This window comes from Melopsittacus undulatus, chromosome 1 (assembly GCF_012275295.1).
Source record: "Melopsittacus undulatus isolate bMelUnd1 chromosome 1, bMelUnd1.mat.Z, whole genome shotgun sequence".
NCBI classification, from domain to species: Eukaryota; Metazoa; Chordata; class Aves; order Psittaciformes; family Psittaculidae; genus Melopsittacus; species Melopsittacus undulatus.
In genome coordinates, this window is record NC_047527.1 from 116,610,867 (window position 1) to 116,631,888 (window position 21,022).

At 38.1% G+C, this 21,022-nt stretch overlaps 1 protein-coding gene across 4 annotated transcripts in view; it reads right to left on the bottom strand.

Annotated features, from left to right (window-relative positions):
* Positions 1-21,022, bottom strand: part of MLLT10 (MLLT10 histone lysine methyltransferase DOT1L cofactor) — a 128,502-nt gene that overhangs the window by 96,980 nt on the left and 10,500 nt on the right. For all 4 annotated transcript variants that reach the window (XM_034059949.1, XM_034059947.1, XM_034059945.1 and 1 more), the window contains exon 3: positions 10,534-10,588. In XM_034059949.1, the coding sequence (XP_033915840.1) occupies positions 10,534-10,588 (55 nt within the window). The remainder of the gene's footprint in view (positions 1-10,533; positions 10,589-21,022) is intronic.

Here is a 21,022-nt window from a genome sequence, read left to right on the forward strand (position 1 = left end):
ATAATGTGACCTCGCTGAAAAATCACAAAAATCTGTCCACAGGGGAGTTGCAGCACCCCTATGCTACCAGCCTCAAATGCCCACATGATAAAAGGAGCCTAAACTCCAGCATGAACCCCCAGTAGCATGCAGAGGTCCCATATGTAACTGCTTAAACGTTCTTTTGTCCAAAGATTCACCAGTGAAGAAATACGAAATTGTCACAGAGCAATACCCAGCTCACCTGGAAGAACCAAAAGAGGGAGAGCTTCAGCAGCTCTCCCTAAAGAAAGAAAAAGGAATGCATTTTTTCCGTAACAAGTGCAGTTAAAGACCATCTGCCTAAAGGTGGTGTGGAATCTCCATCTTTAGAGAACTCAAGGTCTACTGACTCTTCAACAGAGCTTTTCAACTTAAGGGAGATGTAGAAGACTCAGTCTAGACATATAAGGAACAGACAGCAGAAGAGGAAAACAGAAAGGAAGAAAACAATCATCATCTTTATCCCAAGCATCAAAGGACTAGTCACTCTTGCTACAAAGAAGTAAGGACACTTAAAGCAAAAAAGTAAATGTGACAGCTCTCCCCCATCTCACTGATAGAAGAACAAGCTACTGGGACACAAGCAGACCCTACTTCTAATATTTTCTGCAACTGAGCAGTCTCTTGACTATGTAACAAGAAGAAAACACTTCCCCCATTCTCTGCTCACTTCCTTCTCTTTTAGACAACCAGTCTCAGGCAGAGCACAGAGCTCGTAATCCCAACATTATAAAGTACTTATTGGCAGGTTCAAAATTGAGTGCTTTTGTCTGCTATTTCTTACTGGGTGACAGCTGCCTACTTTGTCAGCAGAGATAATGAAGCATACTAAAAAGACACCCATCCAAACTGTACATATAGCCCATAAAACCAGCGAGAATTCGTAAGGATTTATGATATTTAAGGCTATATTAAAATATGTATTTTTCAATTAACTCCATCTAAGATATAAAGATAGTGCTATAAACTTCCTATCTGAATCACCCACTACATTACGCTTGGTTAACTGTCAAATTTCATCAACAACTACATATCTCCTACACACACACATTATTAAATCCAGTCCTTTCAAGCTTTTGCAATGTTTAATTGTGAAAAATACTGTTGTATACCTATGTCTTAGAGTTAAAAAAAAAAAATAAGTAAAATCCAGTGGCACTGTTCTACACAGTCAATAACATTTTTACATTTAAAACATTCTCATATTTCTGTTGGAACTGAAATTATCTTACTACCATTACTCTTGACCCAAAACACTACACAGAAATAACCACAGGATACTGATTTTTCTAAACTATTACCCAAACTTAGCCATTTTTCAATCACTTTTGTTCCAAATAAGTTTATTAAAACCATCTGTATAGACCATATCCTTTACTGTTTACATCAATGATAAGCTTCCGCTCACTTTGGTTGTGAACAGTTTGCATACAAACAACTGGCCACACATTACTCACTTCTTTCAATTTTACTTATAAAATCTGCAGTAATTGCTAACAAACTGTTATTATTCCTGACTATTACTGAATTGCTTACACTCAAACTACTTTTCACTTTCATCTCCCTTCCACAACAATTTTAACTGGAAGGGAAGTGGAGGAAGGTGACAGGGTTTTGCAAATGCAGGCACTGGCACCTTACAAAATGTTCCTGCAATCATGCCTATCCTCTGAATATTCTCTGATTTTTTTTCCCTTATTTGACTATTTTTCAGTCTTCAAGAATGTGGCTATTTAACATATATGCTTTCCTCAATAATATTTTTAGTAAATCACACTGCCTCGCTTGCTTCTTTTAAAATAAACTTACGCTTTAGCTTAAAAATAAATGAAGAAATGTATTACAAGGGTTAAAATCAGCCACTGAGTTTGCTTGTTTGTTTCTGTGCATTCTTATCAGAACTGAAACTACTGGAAAGAAATACATGCAGCTAACTCCCACGTGCTGGCAGATTCACTTCCTCTTTTTGCTTTAAATGATCCAATTTTCTGCACCAATGTCTCCATCCAGGTATGGTATAATGTCATCAGGTTTTGATTACTGCTTATTAGAAACAACTTATTGGTGACAGTCAAATTAAGATTTAAAATATTTACTTCCACTCTGCTTTCATGTCCAATAACTCTGGGAAATGCTGCTTACCTTTCTGTTAAAAACAAAAAAACAAATCCACTGTTCTTTCTAAGATACATCATACATGTATAGCTAAGACACTTTCCTTTGGAGGTATCTTAAGGTACAACTTTAATAAACATTGAAACAACATCAAAACAACATATAAACCAACAGCAAGATCTACTCGTAACAATAACAATGAAAAGTTTTATCTGATATCAACATTAAAACAACTCCAAGATCTACTCTGATGATTACAATAATAATGAAAACAGTTTTATCCAATATCAGAAATTGGAAATATATGTTGAAAAGCCTTGAAAGTTTAAACATGTCTTATGAACTTCCAGCTTTTCTTTTATTTCCATTTATCCCTCAGAAGACACACTACTGAGTTTTGTCAATTTTTACATTTCATTGTAATGAAATGGTATGGAAAATGTTTTATCACCAGCACAGAATCTATCCAAATTTTACCAACTTTCTGCTGAGATTCCAGTAAGCTGATTTTTAGCCCACTGAAAATCTAGCAATAAATACATACTTAGGCAGGTATAATCTGAATATACATTATTCATTAACATTTAGAGAAAAAAATCTCAGGTTCCAGAACCCTAACTGAAAATAAACAGTTGATTTTGTTATCCCAAGGAAACAAAGAACAGGTAACTCCTAATAATTTCACCATCAGCAAACTAAAGACTGTTGCCAACAAAGAACTCTATTAACTAGAAGCTAATTCTACCACGTAATCTAAAATCAACAAAAAAATTTGGGATGATAAATAATAGGAAGTACATTACCCATCTAACTAGACTCTTGCCTTTACAACTACCACTTAAGTGTTCAAAGCTTGATTCACAAGCATTTTCAACTTAATTCATAGTACTTTTAAATTTTCTAGTGCAAACTTTGAAGCTATGATTTTATAATTTTTTACTTCATAAGCAAATAACAGCAATAGGCTTATAATCCATCTTGCCATCCAAATCAAAAAGCCCACCTATAGCTTGTGAACTAACAGGCACAGCGTGAGCACTACACTAGGGCTACGTCCCACAGTCAATGTTGAAGCTGTGCTGCAAAGCAGTAACAGACTGTAGAGACCAGAATCATGAAGTCACACCAAGATCCAGCCATAGTGACAATCTGGTCCCCCAAGAGAGCTCTAGGTTGTCATCAGCACCTCCTAACCATGAACTGATTCCAGAGTAAAATTTTCTTATGCATCCTGCAGTTCCTGAAGAGCCTATTATACCTCACTAAAGAAATCTTACTTTATTTGTAACTAGAGCCCACTCCTAAACCAAGCAAATGTATTATTCTAGCATGGAAAAACCTTTATTTGTTGAAATGTTAGTTTCTTATTAGGGTTGCTCCAAGTTATAAGTTAAGGCTACACCTCAATCCATTTAAGGCTGTCACTGAAAGGAAAGCTCTCACCTTAATCCTCATTTTCAACTGTATATCCTTGCACTCCTCCCTGTAGTATAATCTTGCCATGTAGTAGGGCAGATACAATTTTATTCACCTGATTACTAAACTTACGGGAAAACAAAAGTTTGCCTTCCAGTAATCAGAAAATAAGGTGATAAAATCCACACTAAGTTCATACAATTACCATACACAAAACCACCAGTGCAGAAACACTCTTGGGAAAAACACAGTCCACTCTTCAGCAGAGGTCAATAGCTGTCCTAGATTACATGAAAGTGCACCCTCACAGTAGCCACAAAGATCAGATCTGCTAACAGACCCCAAGCCTCAACTCTAACCCACTCAGAGAAGTGAATCCAGCACTTAAGACAGTTACTGTTATTATTTGCCAGAGGGTAAGATGAAGTACTATTTTAGACATTTAGTTACAGTTCTCTTCATTAAGGTATTCCATACACTTTTGTTTTGACCCTGATCTCTCACTTCTGCAAAGACAATAAAATCTGCAGAATGAAATCTGTCAGTTTAAGTTAGTCTTATCCTAATAAATATAGTTTCAGAGTTTGCTATAGTTAACATGGTCTTACCCACTATCTTGTTTATCCACTCCTTTCAAAGATGGGTAAAAAGGTGCTCACACCAACTACTAGAGCTCTCACCACTGTGGCTGGTAGTCAGCTACATTGGTTATCTTGGTACAAATCACTGGTACACAGAATGAAGGGATAATTTCTGTTTAAAAAAAAAAAAGTTTGTCTATGAACAAAAGGCTTCACCCTGCAGAGTCCTACTACAGAATTTCACCAAACTCTCCATTTATCAAAATTTGTTCCTCAACTAAAGAGCTGGTACATAAGAAAAATTCACTTTGAATCATCATTCAAAGCAAACAGTTTGGTTTTGAAACTGCTACAGATTACATTCCACTGGTCCACTGAGCAAGCTAATAACTTTAATAATTTTATCTGGCATGCTATGGCATTAATGATTCTCATCCCCCTCCCTCAAGAAATCTTTTTGTACAGCTAAAGGAAGAAATTTCATAAATATTTATTTAAAGCTCAAAAAAAAACCCAAATTCTAGTTATACATTATGATTACTAGCAATATAAATAAGAAATAAACAGCATAGGCTATATGATGATGTGTTTATCTATATTAATAGAATATTTTGAATTGTTTACCAATTTTTACTGTCTTTCCCAGTTAAAAAAAACAAACACAAAAACTCCTGCAAATCTGCACAAAAGGACCAGAACATCTCTAAGTACTTCTTGCAAAACATGTGTATTTGAATGTGTACATATGACATTAGACCATCCGCATTATTAGATGCTAATACCATGAAAACTCATCAGAAGACTATACCTGACAATGAGAGCTGTTGACTCTAATAACAGCAGCAGCAATAAGAAAACCTAGCATGTAATGTTTTTCTAGACTTAGGAGATTCTGACGCATCCCAGGGGATGGGAAGAGGGCCTGGACCATGACATAAACCCACCGCATTGTTAGCTGGCCTTTTCCCAAGCAGCTGCATGAAAGAAGTCTTGGTGAAAAGTCAGTCACACAAAGAATGCTGTTACACAGCATTCCTGATCATCATCCAGAGGAATCAGATTTCAAAGTAACAACTTGTACAGAAAAATCAAGCCTTTCAGGCTTACAGAAAATTGCAGACAAAGATTACTGTAAGAAAACTATTTAAATGGGAGATGAACAGTATTAGATACAAGTGAGCAATAAGCTTAAAACAAGACTGCATACTCAGTATTAACAGAAGACAGAAAAAGTGTAACGCAAAAAACTGTAATCAGTTAAAATGGTCATGATTTTATTTCCTCCTCACTGAATGTCAAAAACCCAAAGGAAATTACTGCAACAGTTAAGGAAACATTACTGAATTGAAAAGGCCCAAAAATGTCCAAGAGCCAACAGTTCTCAAGTATCTTCAAACAAATGCTCACTTGTTGCTTTTCTGTTTGTCAAAAAATGTGTTTATATTTTGTCCAGTTACTAATCCACACACAAGAGCAGAAAGCTAAAGAAGAGTTAATCTCTCCCTCAATAGCCTTCTTTCATATAGGACAGAGCAAATCAATAAGCAACTCAAATACATACCAGTTTTTCTCATTTTAAAAAACTTTTCTATTCAGTAATGTGTTTAAAACCACAGTGGTGCCCCATAATGAATACGAATGCCAAATTTAGCAAGGAATTCTATCAATAAACATATGCAAAAAAAATATTCCTTTTTCAACTCAATCCTTCTGTTCTACTTTTAGTATCAATTAAAAAATCAATAAAAGCTTGTAAGTAACCTAACTGAATTTATAGAACTGCAGTCTCTGAACACTGAGAAAGTCTTAATGTTTATGTAAAAACAAATTCCACAAAGTCCACATATAGGGAATACTATTTTTTTGTTCATAAAACTTCACCACAGCTGTAAGACTGTCACATATATGAGGCAGCCACAATATTTAAATATATTGAAAGCTTACTCCTAAAATTTCTGACAATCATCCTGATCATAACTGTGCAATGTCCCACTACTCATAATAAATTAATTAAATCAAATGTGTAGCTAAATAAAGTCAACTCTTAATAATCCTTTGCATGGATAACCCGCTGACAGATAAGCCACACCATGAATATTAGTCCAGGCAACACTCTGCTAAATCCAATTGTATCGTTTCCAAGATCTGTGCAAGTGCAAGAGCAGAATGACCATTTTCACACAGTGTGAAGCAACTGAACAAACACATGTGATCAGACCTTAGCTGCTTCTTTTCAGAGTCAGTTCAGGTCTCTGACAGTGGAAAGCACAGGAGGGACACTAAAGCAGACTAGAATGTGTTCTGCTCAAATCCAGACAGAATTATCTCTCTGAGCTCACTACAGGTTCCAATTACAGTGACAGCAGCCACCATCACCAAGCCAAGAACAGACAGGCATCTGTGTACTTCCCAGTGGACCAAAAAAAAGGTACGAGCAACAAAAAATGCAATTTCCATTTGGCGCTTCACATGAACTCTTTAGTCCTAGATCCAGATACACTAGCAACTTGGTGCAGAACCAAATGCACTGAGTTTCCAACACTAAGTGGAACGTTTCCAGAGCACTGTCTAGAAACCACTTGCCTAGTACAGTCACTATTACCTATGGTAACTGGACTTCCCCTATCCCACTTCACCTCCAATAACCCAAATAATCAAGAGTTAACTATGGCTATAAAAATAGTTATCACCTCCAAAATGTCAATTATCCATGTCTTCTGTTTCCAGAGCAATTGCAGAAAACAGTGCACTCAGTTTTAAGAACATTCTTGAAGCAAAAGCCTTGCTAAAATCAACACTTTCATTCCAATTTCAGGATCTGTCCTGGTTTCGAGGTAATGTGAATATTTAGGCTACTGAAAATATTCTGTAATTAATTATAAAAACCTGTACAAAAAAATGGTGACCCATAATTACATTACTAGTCCGTGTTAAGGAACTCTAAACCATACTGTAATCATTATGCAGTCTAGAGAGTTCATGGCATCATTTACAGCAAATCTGCTTCTCTAAAATTTCACACTCAGCTCTGGTAAGGATGATGTATCATTCAGAAGACATATAGAGAAGGGGAAAGGTGATGGTCAGTTCTCTGTACAAAGAATGCCCAATCAGTCTAGGCTCCTTCACCCTGAAATGTACACAAAAGAAGAATATGACAGAGGTCTATAAAGCCAAAAGAGGTTATTGAAAAGGTGAACTGCTCTTTGTCACTTCCTATCACTTAGCAAGTGCCAAGTGGCACCAAAGCCGTGAGGTAACAGATTCATAACAAACCAGCATATATCTTGACCCACTGTAGAGATCGACTGCAAAATGCCTTGCCACACAACACTACGGACACTAAACCTTTATACAGAAGTGGACATATTGAGAGAACTGCTCCAAGAATGCTGATTTATGGTACCACTGAAAACTGTACTTCTGTACTTGCCACAGACAATATTGAAGAACCCAGCATTAACCCTCAACAACTCTACTGATGAGCATGAGTAAGGTACAGTAGATGTCTTCAACACAAACTGTAAAACCTAAATAGTAACTCTAACGTGCTAATCTCCAGAAAGTCGGATAAGCAGTAACAGGCCAGTAAAAGGCAAGGGAGCAGGAGGAAGAATGTACATAAAGGAACCTCATGCCACGGAAGGGAGGGAGATAAAAACCCACAATACATCAACACAGACGTATCACACGCCACCATTACTATTTTCTAGTCAGTCAGTCAGTAATACTTAAAAAACAACATGAGTTTGACTCACAAACTACTTCGTCATATATATCTTATAGTGCCTCAGATTCTTAAAGGCAAGATAACACCATTATATAAGAGCCATAAGATTAGGCTGCTTTGAGTTACAGTTGTGGAACTGATTTAGGATAGCTAATATACAGGCTGTTGATGGAAGAATAGTCCTGGCCACTCTCCTGTATCAGGATTAGTATGGTCAACTGGGTCAGGGGACAGATTATCATTTAGCTGAAGAGCAACCTAGGGAAAGAGAAGAAGGAAAAAAAAAAAACCTTCTAAATGCTAGTACCATCACAAAGGAGGAGGAAACAGTGCATAGCAAGGACCCTCCATGCAGTAATAGCCTCTTACTGCAAGTTAAGAACACTGTGGAACCCTACAGCAAAAGCTCAGTAGACCAAAAACCATTAGAATTCCTGACATAAAAGGGAATACAGGACCTTCAACACCCAAAACACATTTCTTCACGTTATTCAAAAGCAAATATCCAGAAGACTGTTAACAAAAAAACCCAATAACAACAACAAACTACAGCAGCCCACTTATGAGCTAAGCTATCTGCATATTTAAAACACTGCACTCTTTTCTGGTTATAAAGTAGTTACTTGTTGCCAGAAGGAAGGAAGAAGCCTAACTTCCTACCACTGACATAAATTGAGTACTTTTTTCACAGGTTCTGAAAAGCTGAGACCATTTAATTATCTCTATACTTACAAAAAGGCTCCATAATTACTAATTTCTAAAGCTGGGTCCTTACAAGGTTTTATCATAAATGTTTGTTTCATGGTTTCTTCAGGAATACCTGCATCTTTTTATCATTTCCCTTGGCAACAACTGGTGTTAACAGCATTAAAAAATATTCCAAGTACTGACCTACTGTAAATAAAATTTTATACTGGCAATCCCATTATAGGACCTTCAACACTTTCCCACTTTCCAACACTTCTGACCTTTTCTGGCACAATCCCTTGTTAGGCAACTCTTTGAAAGGAAAGCATCACATTAAGAATATAGATTTCTGAAATTCAACAACCAATGTTCATTTTTTCCAAGGTTCAAATCCTTCTGTAATGCTGTTATTTAAAGGACATGTGGTCCATAAGGTAGAATTTGCTGTATTCAACATTATGGACAAGACCTATTGCTGAAGCAAGGATGCTTCCCCAAAGGTGGTACAAATTCTTAAGTCTCTGCTGTGAAATTTTTGCTATGAAGTTTTCACTGATGAAAATAGCTGCTCAAGAAAATTATAGTAGGGACAACACTGTTTGCACAGTGTAGCATCTTTGCTATTTAAACTTGAATAATTTCAATCTTAAATAGTTTCAAAATCACCATAGGGAATAGCAAGGCATTCCCAAAAACTTACGTATAAAAAAACAGCTACTTCATACTTCACAAACTTTACTGTATATTTTAACAGATTTGAGGCTTTCTTATTACTTATTTCCTAAAAAAGCAAATACCCAACTGCCAATTCTGAAGAAATAAATCCAACATTGCCATGTAGCAATCTGTCTGAGAGGAAGAATAGTTTTAAGGGTACAGCACTGGGCTGCCACTAAGCACGTACTTTCACTGACACGCACAACAGACTCAATATAATCTCCAAACATTCACAAATGACACTAAGTTTACTAACGTATTTCTGATAAGCAGATATTAGAATGGTGAAGGTTATAGCGCATACTGTATGTTGCAGTCAAAGTGCAGACAAGGGGAAGGGTGTATGAGCCCCAACACAAGCAGGTTCTGTGTGCCTGTAATCCAACTGCAATAGAAACAACCAAGCTGCATAAACACTAAGCTAAGATATACAATAGTTGGAATATTAGGTATGCAGCACAGAATCTCCAGAACACAATTTCCACAGACTGTCCAAATGAAATCCAGAATCCTGATCATACTTTCTCCTCTCTTAAGAGAAAGCTCTCAGTATCAAAAAGATCAGGCTATTTACAGATAGATGACGGACAGGAATTTAGAAGTATCTAGTAAAGAAAGATGAAGGAATTCCAGAAGTGACTGAATAGTTAACTGAAATTTTTCACTCATATCACCCAGCTATTAGTATAAATGTAATCAAGACAGGATACTCAGTGGAGACATTCTCTAGCAATTCTACTCAGCAGGAGCAGAACTGATGATAACCTAAATGATGAAATTAGAAAGATACAAGGGACAGGTAATCACTACTGAACTTTTCAGCTCTAACGTCTTTGTTACAGAACCTATTAGTAAATCAGGCATGAAAGAGCTACCCTTTGAAAATGCACTGGTGCATTCAGTCTGGGCTACAGACATAAACATTCCACTTTCCTCCATGAATGGCACACTTTCAACAGCTTTCTATAAATGTTTGAACTCCAACTAAGTACATATAAAAATTATCCTTTTCACCCATTAAAATCTTATCTTTAAATGCAGTTTCTCCTTCACTGTTACTTTTTTCTAAAAAATAAAACTAAGAATAATGATCTATATTCTCAAACTAAATTCAACCTAGATTAGATAAATGAAGGTTACTATAAAATAGTTCTCTTTTCAAACCAGCTAGCATTTGCATTTCTATTTAGCATCCCTCCCTGTTTTTTTCCTCACAAATTCCCTCATACAAAATAAGAGTTCACAAAAAATAAGAATAAAACTTACCCCCATTATCTGTTCTCTTTAAAGCACCATCCTTATGAGGGCATAATTCACATCTCTAGGGGAAAAAAAAGCAAAAATAAAATAAAAAAAATGGAATGATCATAGGAGCATTGAAAAAGAAACCACACACATTGAAACTGTTAAGGAAGCATTAAGGAAGCAACCATTCTTTAAAGTGAATGGGTGTGTTTTCCCTTACTTTTACTTGAATATTAATGTTAGCTTGTCACAAAGCTTTCTCTTCCAGATCTTGAAACTTATGATATATACTACAGCTACTTACAGTTCTACCCCAAAGTTTTTATTCCTGGATTCCATACCCTGGCATTTTGGTGAAAAGCCTCCAAAAAATATAGCATGGGGGAAGACTCACTTGATAAGAAGCTTGGGTGCACTTCAAAGACTGCCTATATTTCCTTCTAGGACTTCTGTATTCACAAAGGTGGTCAGTCACAAAGACTCAGCATGGATATAATCAGCACCAGTCCACATACTGTGGCTGACCTGTCAGCCTCTGCTGAGTCTCACTCTGAGATACCAAAAACAATCTTGGTTTCTATCTCAGAAAGTGAGAAGTTGACTCATCCTTGAAATTCTCCAAAACTACATGCCTGGAAACATGCAGCTGACATCATATTTTTCTGACAAACTCCAGGATCACAACATAGAATCCTTCTGCTGTCGCTGTCTCTGTCAAGTTCCTAATATCAAGTTTAACTCTAAGTGTCCTAGAACAGTGTGAGACAATTCCAAACCAGTTCATAAATGAAAGAAATGAAACAGGTTTGACACATACTCCACCCAACTGTTTCAAATTATATACAAAGGAACACCATTATAGGTGATCCTATACCTAAGAATCACCTTATTAAAAACTTTATATATTCCCAAAGTGGGGACAACTCCAGGCATATCAATCTAACAAGCTTTTGAAGAAACTGAATAACAGTCTGATCATCAGATGCAAACTCAACACCACATCCTTCAAATTCAGGGGGACACCTGACATCAGTAGGGATTTTCTCTGTGTACCCTGAACAGTACAATTTTCCTTACCAGCTAACTAGCAAGTCAGGAGGTAAAGAAGCCTACGATGTTGGAAGTGTCTCAGAAATAGACTGTCCAAGCTTATTTGAGGACTGAGAAATTCCATTCCTGAAATTCATATCGCTGAACTGTATCTTGACGACTATCTGTTTCTCCTAACCTGTAAGAAAACTTGTATTAGGAGCAAAGAGATTTTCACAAAGAATAGAATATAAAAGTTCTCGAATTATTTTTGCTCAGCACATTGGTATAGACAGCTGCACACAGCAAGAAGAATCTTTAGAGTTGTTGCTTTTTACCTTTTGCTTCACTCATCTCCTCCTCACATTCACCCACTAAAATGATCACCAATTTAATGAAAAGCAGCATTAAGTCCACCATGAAATGCAGAGATGAAAGCGGCTGAAAACTTCTGAACCATTCTATAAGGTGCCTACAGACTTGGAGCATTAAACCATTTTTTTATTTCTAAGTCAAGATTATAAGGACTGCCTTGGCACTGAAATTAACTGATCAGATAATTTTAAATAACATCCTACATACCCAGTATGTACGTGAGCTGTACCTTAACACTCCATCTCTCCAAACATTAAATACAAAGGTGCTGAAAGATACTCAGGAGCATTGGGCTCATTTCAGGAAATTCCCCATATACTGAACCAGATTCTCAAAGCAAGAAGCCTGGTATATACTCATGGTGACAGTGCAATAAGGTTTGTTCCCACCCCAAAGCTACGAGCTGGCAGCTTAAGGCCAGTGAGCAGATATGTTAAATCTAACACTGAGACAAGGGAAGCTGTTAACATAATCTACCTTGCCCCACCTCTGCAAGCCTGTGGGAGTTTGACATACATTTTCACTAGTGGCAAAACCAGTTAGGAGGTTCTCTTCCTCACCTCTCCCTTATTAATACCTCCCTCTACCACTCCCTCAGCTGCTGACTAAACTGTCTGTAGGACTGCCCCTTAAACCAGATCAGTGAAATGGACTGAAATGAACTTCTTCTTTTTAACATTTTTAATTAAGGTCATATTACTGTTGCAATTTAAGCATAATTCCACAAGCAGTTGCATCAGCAAAACTGTAGGCAGGGAGCCACTGCACCACAGCATTAGTAATTAAAGAATTAGCAAACTTCTTAAACTTTATCACAAAAAAATTAATTAAAATGATGACAGGACATTAAGCAGCAAGGAACTAAACCAGTCCTTTATGCAGAGGAGTTAAGCACACTCCACTCAGTCCCATCAGAGCTCAGTTTCAAACAATTTCCTTTTGTCTCGCAATAGGACTCTGGTCCAGTAAGTCCTCCCTCATTACTCCTCTGCAGCGCTGGCTGCAACCAGTCAGAGAAGATGCAGGGCAGAAGACTGAAGCGGAGGAGGGAGCTTTGGCAGTGGAAGAAAACTTGAGTGTGAGGAGTTCTGCAGGGTGTCACCTCACTGGCAGGGAGCAGTATGCCTGCACTTGGCTCTCATGAAGCTGGGCGACTATGCAGAGATGATGCACTTGCACCCTGATGATACAGACTACTTCTGGTGCCCTGAATTGTGGCTACAATCTGCAATAAAGTAGCACCCTTGTAAGATGACACACCACACAGTGACCCTTTCCACTCCACCCTCTGGGTTATGAACCTAACTGCTTCCCACAGTCAAATTCTGTCACCCGTTTCTATTTCTGCTCTCCCAGATTCCAATATGCACCACACAGTAACACCAGTATCTTTGCCAGGTGGGAACAGCATGCCTCGCCCCTTAAGATAAGTAACTACTAGAAAATGTTGCCAACTTTATTACTAATTCTAAAATGTTACAGTACTATAGGATTTCAAATATTGTGGTAGTTTTAGCTGAGAATTTAAGAAGTGACTGAAAAACATCCTGAGGACTTTCAAAATGATGCCAGCCTTATGAAGTTTAACCATGCCAAGTGCAAGGCCCTACATAGGGGTTGGAGCAATCCCAGGCACAGCTACAGGTTGAGAAGAGATTCAGAGCAGCCCTGTGGAGAATGACTTAGGGGTGTTGGCTGATGAGAAAATGAACATGAGCCGGCTTCAGTGTGCACTCACAGCCCAGAAAGCCAACTGTATCCTGGGCTGCATCAAAAGGAGCATGACCAGCAGGTCGAATGAGGTGATCCTGCCCCTCTAAAGAGTACAGTTCTGGTGTCCTTAACATAAAAAGGACATGAAGCTGCTGGAACAAGTCCAGAGGAGGGCCACGAGGATGATCAGGGGCTGGAGCACCTCCTGTATGAAGACAGGCTGAGAAAGTTGGGGCTGTTCAGACTGAAGAAGGCTGCGTGGAGACCTCATAGCAGCCTTCCAGTATCTGAAGGGGGCCTAAAAGGATGCTGGAGAGGGACTCTTCATTTAGGGAGTGTAGTGATAGGACAAGGGGTAACGGGTTCAAACTTAAACAGGGGAAGTTTAGACTGGATATAAGGAAGAAGTTCTTTACTGTGAGGGTGGTGAGGCACTAGAAAGGGTTGCCCAAAGAAGTAAATGCTCCATCCCTGGTGGTGTTCAAGGCCAGGCTGGACAGAGCCTTGGGCAACATGGTTTAGTGTGAGGTGTCCCTGCCCATGGCAGAGGGGTTGGAACTAGATGATCTTAAGGTCCTTTCCAACCCTAACTATTCTATGATTTTATGATAAAATGCTTAAATGCATGCTGTTACAAAGGATTCTGTAGGAGAAAGGAAAGGAGATAGTTGGGTATAGATGTATCTCAGAAGTCCAATTACCTATAATTTCGTATTTGAACATTTCTGCCCATGCAGTGTCTCCTTCCAGTTTTCTTATGGATGGAACTTGGAGTTTAAGTGAACAGCAACAGCTGAATCATTCTACCAACTGCCACTTCAAATACAACTTGTATGATGGAATAAAGCTTTGCTCTTTGCAAAGTGGTATAAGGAATAATCTGACCACCTGTACAGATGGTCAGACGGTCTCTAGTATTTGAGCATACGGACCATAGCAGGACTCTTTTCCAGTTGTGTGCTGTAAGTCTTAGCTCTGGCAAAGAATTTCTGACATAGATTCATTGTCTGAGCATTCAAAAACATTGTGGGGAACTATGAAAGCTGGAGGGGAAGAGGGGGAAGTGAAGGGGCAATGGGGGCAGACATGACACCCAAGATATCACACATAGGTCAAACTGCTATGAGTGATCAGCAGTTCAGATAAACACCATCAAGTTAGACAGTAAATGTGAACACCAAAGAGGCTGACTGTGACCCAAAAGAATAACCACATTCTTCAATATGCTGAAGGGCACTAGTTCTACAGTAGTGAGGGACACCAGCACATGTGGTGCTGCAGGTACAGCCACCTGAATTAGACTTGAAGAAGGAAAATGACATAAATACTGGCTAGGAACACTGAAGTTGTAGGAAGTGACATTGTCCCTTTCTGCTCTTACAGAATGTAATATGGACATCCCATTTTTGCAGCTTTTTGGTTGAACAGGCTTTCATAGATCTAGATTGTGTCCAAGCAGAATTCAGGTGAACTCTCAGCAAGAATTCCTTTGGACTATGAGGTGTCCTGTAGAGAACTAAAGTGAAACAAATTTCTGAGTTGTGCAGCTGAAACACTCTGATGGTGTGACTGTTACAACTCACTTCTGAGCTACAGAAACAGTAAGTTAATTAAGTGAAAGACAACTGATCCTGTAACCTTAGCACCCAGGTGAATTGAGACTGCCTGGGTCTGATGAAAAACCTCCTAAGGAGACCATCTTTAAAGTCACCCAGCAGAGACCTGAAGTGGTAAAAAGCACGCAAGACCCAAGCAGAAGGGGAAAGAATCTGCCTTTTTTTTTTCACTCTTGTCAGAAAGTAGAAATAACCAGGAACAAAGAATAGTAAAAATAATAATAATAATAGTAGTGCATTCACAGTCCAGGAAGCCAACCATATTATGGGCTCCATCAAAAGGAGCATGACCAGCAGGTTGAAGGAGGTGATCCTGCCCCTCTACTCTGCTCTTGTGAGACCTCACTTGGGAGTACTGTGTACAGTTCTGGTGTCCTCGGACATGGAACTGTTGGAACAAGTCCAGAGGAGGCCACAGGAACGATCGGGAGGCTAGAGCACCTCCCATATGAAGACAGGCTGAGAAAGTTGGGGATCTTCAGTCTGCAGATGAGAAGGCTGCGTGAAGACCTCTCATAGCACCCTTCTGGTATCTAAAGGGAGCCTATAAGGATGTTGGTGAGGGACTCTTCACTGGGGACTGTAGCGGTAGGACAAGGGATAACAAGTTAAAACTTAAACAGGGGAAGTCTAGATTAGATAAAAGGAAGAAGCTCTTTACTGTGAGGGTGGTGAGGCACTGGATTGGGTTGCCCAAGGAAGTCAGGAATGCTCCAACCCTGGAAGTGTTCAAGGCCAGGTTGGACAGAGCACTGGGTAATGTCCTTTCCAACCCTAACTATTCTATGATTCTATGATTTTATATATAAATATATATATATATGGAGATGCCCACAAAATATACCCAAGCAAAAGAAAGTTCCACAAACAGAAGACCAAAATAAGAGAAATAAAGGAGTTAAATAAATCCATCATCATAATAATACTGAATTAGTTACAGTCCAGTTTTTTTCCACTGCTTTGTGGCACAAAGTTTTCTCCCTTGACTTTAGATAAATATGCCTTTCCATTCTAAATAGGACAAAGAACTACCTTAATCAGCAATAGATATTATCAGATAAATCTAATTGCTTGAGTCCTTTTAGCTAACCTAACTACCAGTTTTTCAACTGGAAACCAATGAAAGGCATAGAAAAGCGAATTTAATCCAACAGACTACCTTCTTCATGTTGAAATGAAGAAAAAGAAGCAAGACACATAGTAGATAGGGAAGATACAGACAGATAGGAACAAGACTATACAAGTTGTAGAGGAGAGAAAAAAGGGTAGTAGAATATGGCAGTTCTTCCCTCACAGTTCTCTAAATCTGGAGCAAGTTTCATAAAGCATCATCTGCAGACATCCATTATATGCTGTCTCATGTCATAAGAAAACAAAGGTCAAAGAATTCTTGTACAAGTAATTTACTGAATTCTGATCCAAGCTAGGCCAATGGAACCATTCACCTGAATAATGACTGTCAACCAAGTAAAGTCCTGCAGGACTGAATTCCCAGCATTGCCGTGAAGCAATAAACTGTGTGTCTCAGTATGACCTGTTAACCTAAATAACACAAGAAGATCTACAACAGATTAAATAGCCCACAGTTCCTAAAACTTAGCTGAGACACCAGTCTGCAGTTCCAGCTGACTTTACTTCAGGCTCACTTTGAGGTAACATAATTGCACACTGCTGCCAAAAGATCACTGGCCCCTACTGTATACTTTGTACTGCCTCCCTTGCTCTGGGAAGAGCATTAATTTGACCATATGGAAATCCTAATTGACAAGCTAAAAATAAAACAGGCTCTTTTCAGCCAGATTGCTTCTTTGAGCCATCTTTTCACAAGGCCATATGAACAATGCCAGATAAAAAAAATGTAACAGGAACACAGGCAGGGAGAGCAAGGCAAGGAGACAACCACCCTGTTCAGGAGGTGTCATCATCTATGCTGGCTATGAGGAGTATGGAATTCCAACCAAGTGCCTTAAAAAGAAACAAACACAGACTCCACAACCAAAACACCACACCCCGTGCACCCTCCCCCCCCCCCAAAAATAAAACAAACCAATGAAAAAAAAAAACAAAAAAATGACCACACATTACACCTGAAACAGACAATTTAATATTGGTAGTGTACAGACATATTTCTTGGGCCCAGACATAGATATATTTATTAGGTCAATGTTGGTATCTCCCTAACATTTGAATACTCCAAGTATTTCAACAGGCATCAACACAAACTGTTTAGTTTACAAGCTTATTTTTCCCTCCCCAAGCTGTGCAATACCCAGCATGACTTGTATGCTTCCAGAATATTTTTTTTTTTATCTAAAGTACATTTTGATCACAGAATTACTGTTTCAGATTGCTTGACAACAGGAAAAAAATATTTAACTGAAAGAAACAACTTTAAGAGATTGCAATACATGACCCTTAAAGTTACAAATAACAAAACATCAAGCTACACAAAATCAGCACCAAAGCTCTTGAAACCTGACACTCAATCTCTTTCAATCCCTTCACCAACAGGAGTTAAAACTTGACAGACAAAACATTTTATTCTGCTGCTCCTGTTAATCATTAATCAAACAGTAGAATGGTTAAATCCCTTTGTTTTTGTTGTGAGTTGTAGCTCACATTTTAGTGAAAACAAACCCTACACAGTCCATCAAATTCTTACAACTTTCTTAAAATTAACCTAGGAGGGAAGAGACAATTGCCAAGCAGAAGTCATTTTACTGTTTTATTTCTGCTTTTGCTTGCAAATACATCTATTTCACAGCATGCCATGCTACTGGGTATTTCTGTATATATCAAAACATAGTAAAACTCAGCACACTCCAGCAGAGCACATGGACAGGTTTACAAAGGTAAGCAAAGTAGCTGATCAGATGGCTAGTTTCTGATCAATGGTTTTCCAGCTGGCAGCCCCTGATGATCTAAGAACCTTGTCTCCCATTCACTGGTAGTTGTGGAAGCCTGCAGCACAGCCAACTGTGTCCCGATTCATCTCCCAGGTTCTGTGGAACAGCTTCACCTACCTTCACCAATATTCCACACCATTTTATCTCACCTTTGGCTGTTAGCAGAAGGAATCATTTAGAAATCACCTTTAATACTCTGTATCATAGCCAAGACGATCTTTCCTGATCCTACAGACTTTGAATATGCTAGGTAGTCTTACATGCTACTGCTTCAGACAATACAAAATGTCTTAGTAATACTGTTTTTAAAAATGGTTTAGAAGGGTAAAGACATCCACATGGGTTTTTTTCAGTTAATGCAAAACAATTTAACATTGATACGGGCATATCTATTGCTGTCAAAAATGTAAAAATTCTGGAAAATAGATAACAGCTCTGGATACAAAGTTGATCACAAATCACATCAAGAGTTTCACTTGTGCCAATGCTCCACATAACTCATCCTACCTATATGTAAGTAGTGGAAGGGCTTTAGTCACTTTTATTTAATTAAAATCTACCTTCTAAGCTCAAAACATTATTGCTATTCATTTTCATTATCCCTCAGTGTGAAACTGGTATTCCATCATCTCCAAAGGAAGGAGTCTTACATTTTCTCGTCTTCCCTTCACACTTTTCTTTCTATGTCCCCCTTCCTCCTGGTGTTCTGGCCCATTTCTTTTATAGGAATAAATTAATTAATTAAACCCACACATATATTAGAATTAAAACACTGAAAATACAAAAAATTATTTTTCCCCTAATAAACCTGGAAAAAAAATTGCGTTCGTTTTAGTGAGTAGTTTGTGTTAGATTCACACAAATATGGTACTACATAACCAATGTAAACACAGCTTCCTCTATAAAGAAAAACAGTCTAAAGACACTTAAAGTGTACTAATTACACTAGAAACTAGATTACACTTAACAGAAAACTCAGTTAATGAGATGGTATCTGCAGAAGAACAAGTGCCTTAGAGACTACAAAGAAACATTTTTTGCAAGATTAGACTACCAGAAGAAAAAAAAAACATAGATATTTGCAGAATGGTACAAACCAGTATACTGGAAGTTTAGGTCTTGGCATAAATTCTGTCAATAGATGAGAATTCACAGGCAGTTAGTACAAAAACAGACCGAGCAACAGGATGCGTACCAGACTGACCACGTCTACATCTGCTGGCAATAACTTACCCCAGCTCTCAGAACCCAGTAACATCTCATTTTTCCATCCACCCCTTCAAACTCTCTTCCATGAAGCAAACCAATACTGCTAACATACAACTAACTAGAGATGATCAACCTCTCAGCCCTTGGAGCCTCCAGAAAGTCCAATAAAACTCACAAGCAGTGCCAGATGCTGATGAAATTACTGAAGCTCTATTCATACCAAACTTAGGCTAGCTATTCACATCAAATCCTTTTACTCTGCTACTTTTTACTATCTTTTTTTTGTATTTTTCCTTAAATCAGTTAGGTAATTTGAAATTTCCCATTACAGTGTATTTCTAATTTTCACACTCATGCTTTGTAATACTTGCCAAAGTCAAATCTTCATTTTCCACTTGTGCAGTGCAGCAAAAAGGCTGAATTGTATAACCCCTTCTTCCAAAGCTTCCATAAGAATGCATGGCCCAGCCAATGAAGACACTGCTATCTACAAAACCAAATCCACATTTTCTTATTCAACAGTTTGTAAACTACTGCTGGAGAGCAATATACCTTATAGTCTCAACCTGCAGTATTTTAAGACCTAACCCATAAAATACTTTGATATTTTGATCTAGATGGCTCTATAAATGATAGCTTCTCACCATGGAAGTATTTGAAGCATAAGTCATCAAGTAGCTAACTACACAATTTTTTTCAAACAAAGTATCTGAAACAAACTGAAGTTTCAATGTTTCCAACCTATAATTCACACCAGACTCCAGTATTTATAAGCCACAATGAAGAGCCAACAGGAATCAGAAGATCATCTGCCACATTCAAGAATCCCCAACTGGCTGACACCACTAATAGAGCAAACTAACGCATACTGTCAGTAACTTCTCTTTGAAAGTGCTATGTTCTGCAACTTGACAACTTAAGAAATTAAGTCATCTCCATCTTCAAATAATCATTTCTTGATGCTGACAAATTTGCCAAATCTCTGCCCCATCTCTATTCAGTCATTTGTCCCAAGAGAAGGAGAGAACTTTTTTCTAACGCAGACAGTTGACAGGTAAAAGAAAAACAGACTGAATACCTGAAGCATTTCGGGTTTTATACCCGGATAAATTACAGAGACTCAACCTACTTCTTTTAACCAAGGCATCAGACAAAAATATATGCAGATTCAGTTAGCTCTGTCAAAAACATCTACTACAGATAATAAATTTAAAGACTATGACAAGAAGATTAGAGGCAATCAACATGCAAATCTGCATTCTTCCAAGACCATCCAGTCAGTAGGTACTACAGGTGACATTCAGTCCTACTTTTGCTCAATACATGCAGGGTAACTAGAAGTGAGCTAACATACACTGTAACATAATGTAACACAGCATGCATCAAGACCTGGCTACTCCAAGTTCAGAAGTCATAGATACCTCATCACACATTTAAGACTAGTAAACCCTGCTAGATGTTGCGTGAAAACAAATTATAAAGATACACAAAATTAAGAGTCATGCATTGTTCTTCCATGGAAAGCATCAGGAGGCCTTGAGAAATACCTGCAAAGTTTGGCTGGATTTCCAGCTAAACACCCAAGCTTGTTATCTGGCTGAAGGTAGACTACCGATCCAGTTCAATCTAGCTGAAGAAAAACACAGTATGCGATGGTTTGCT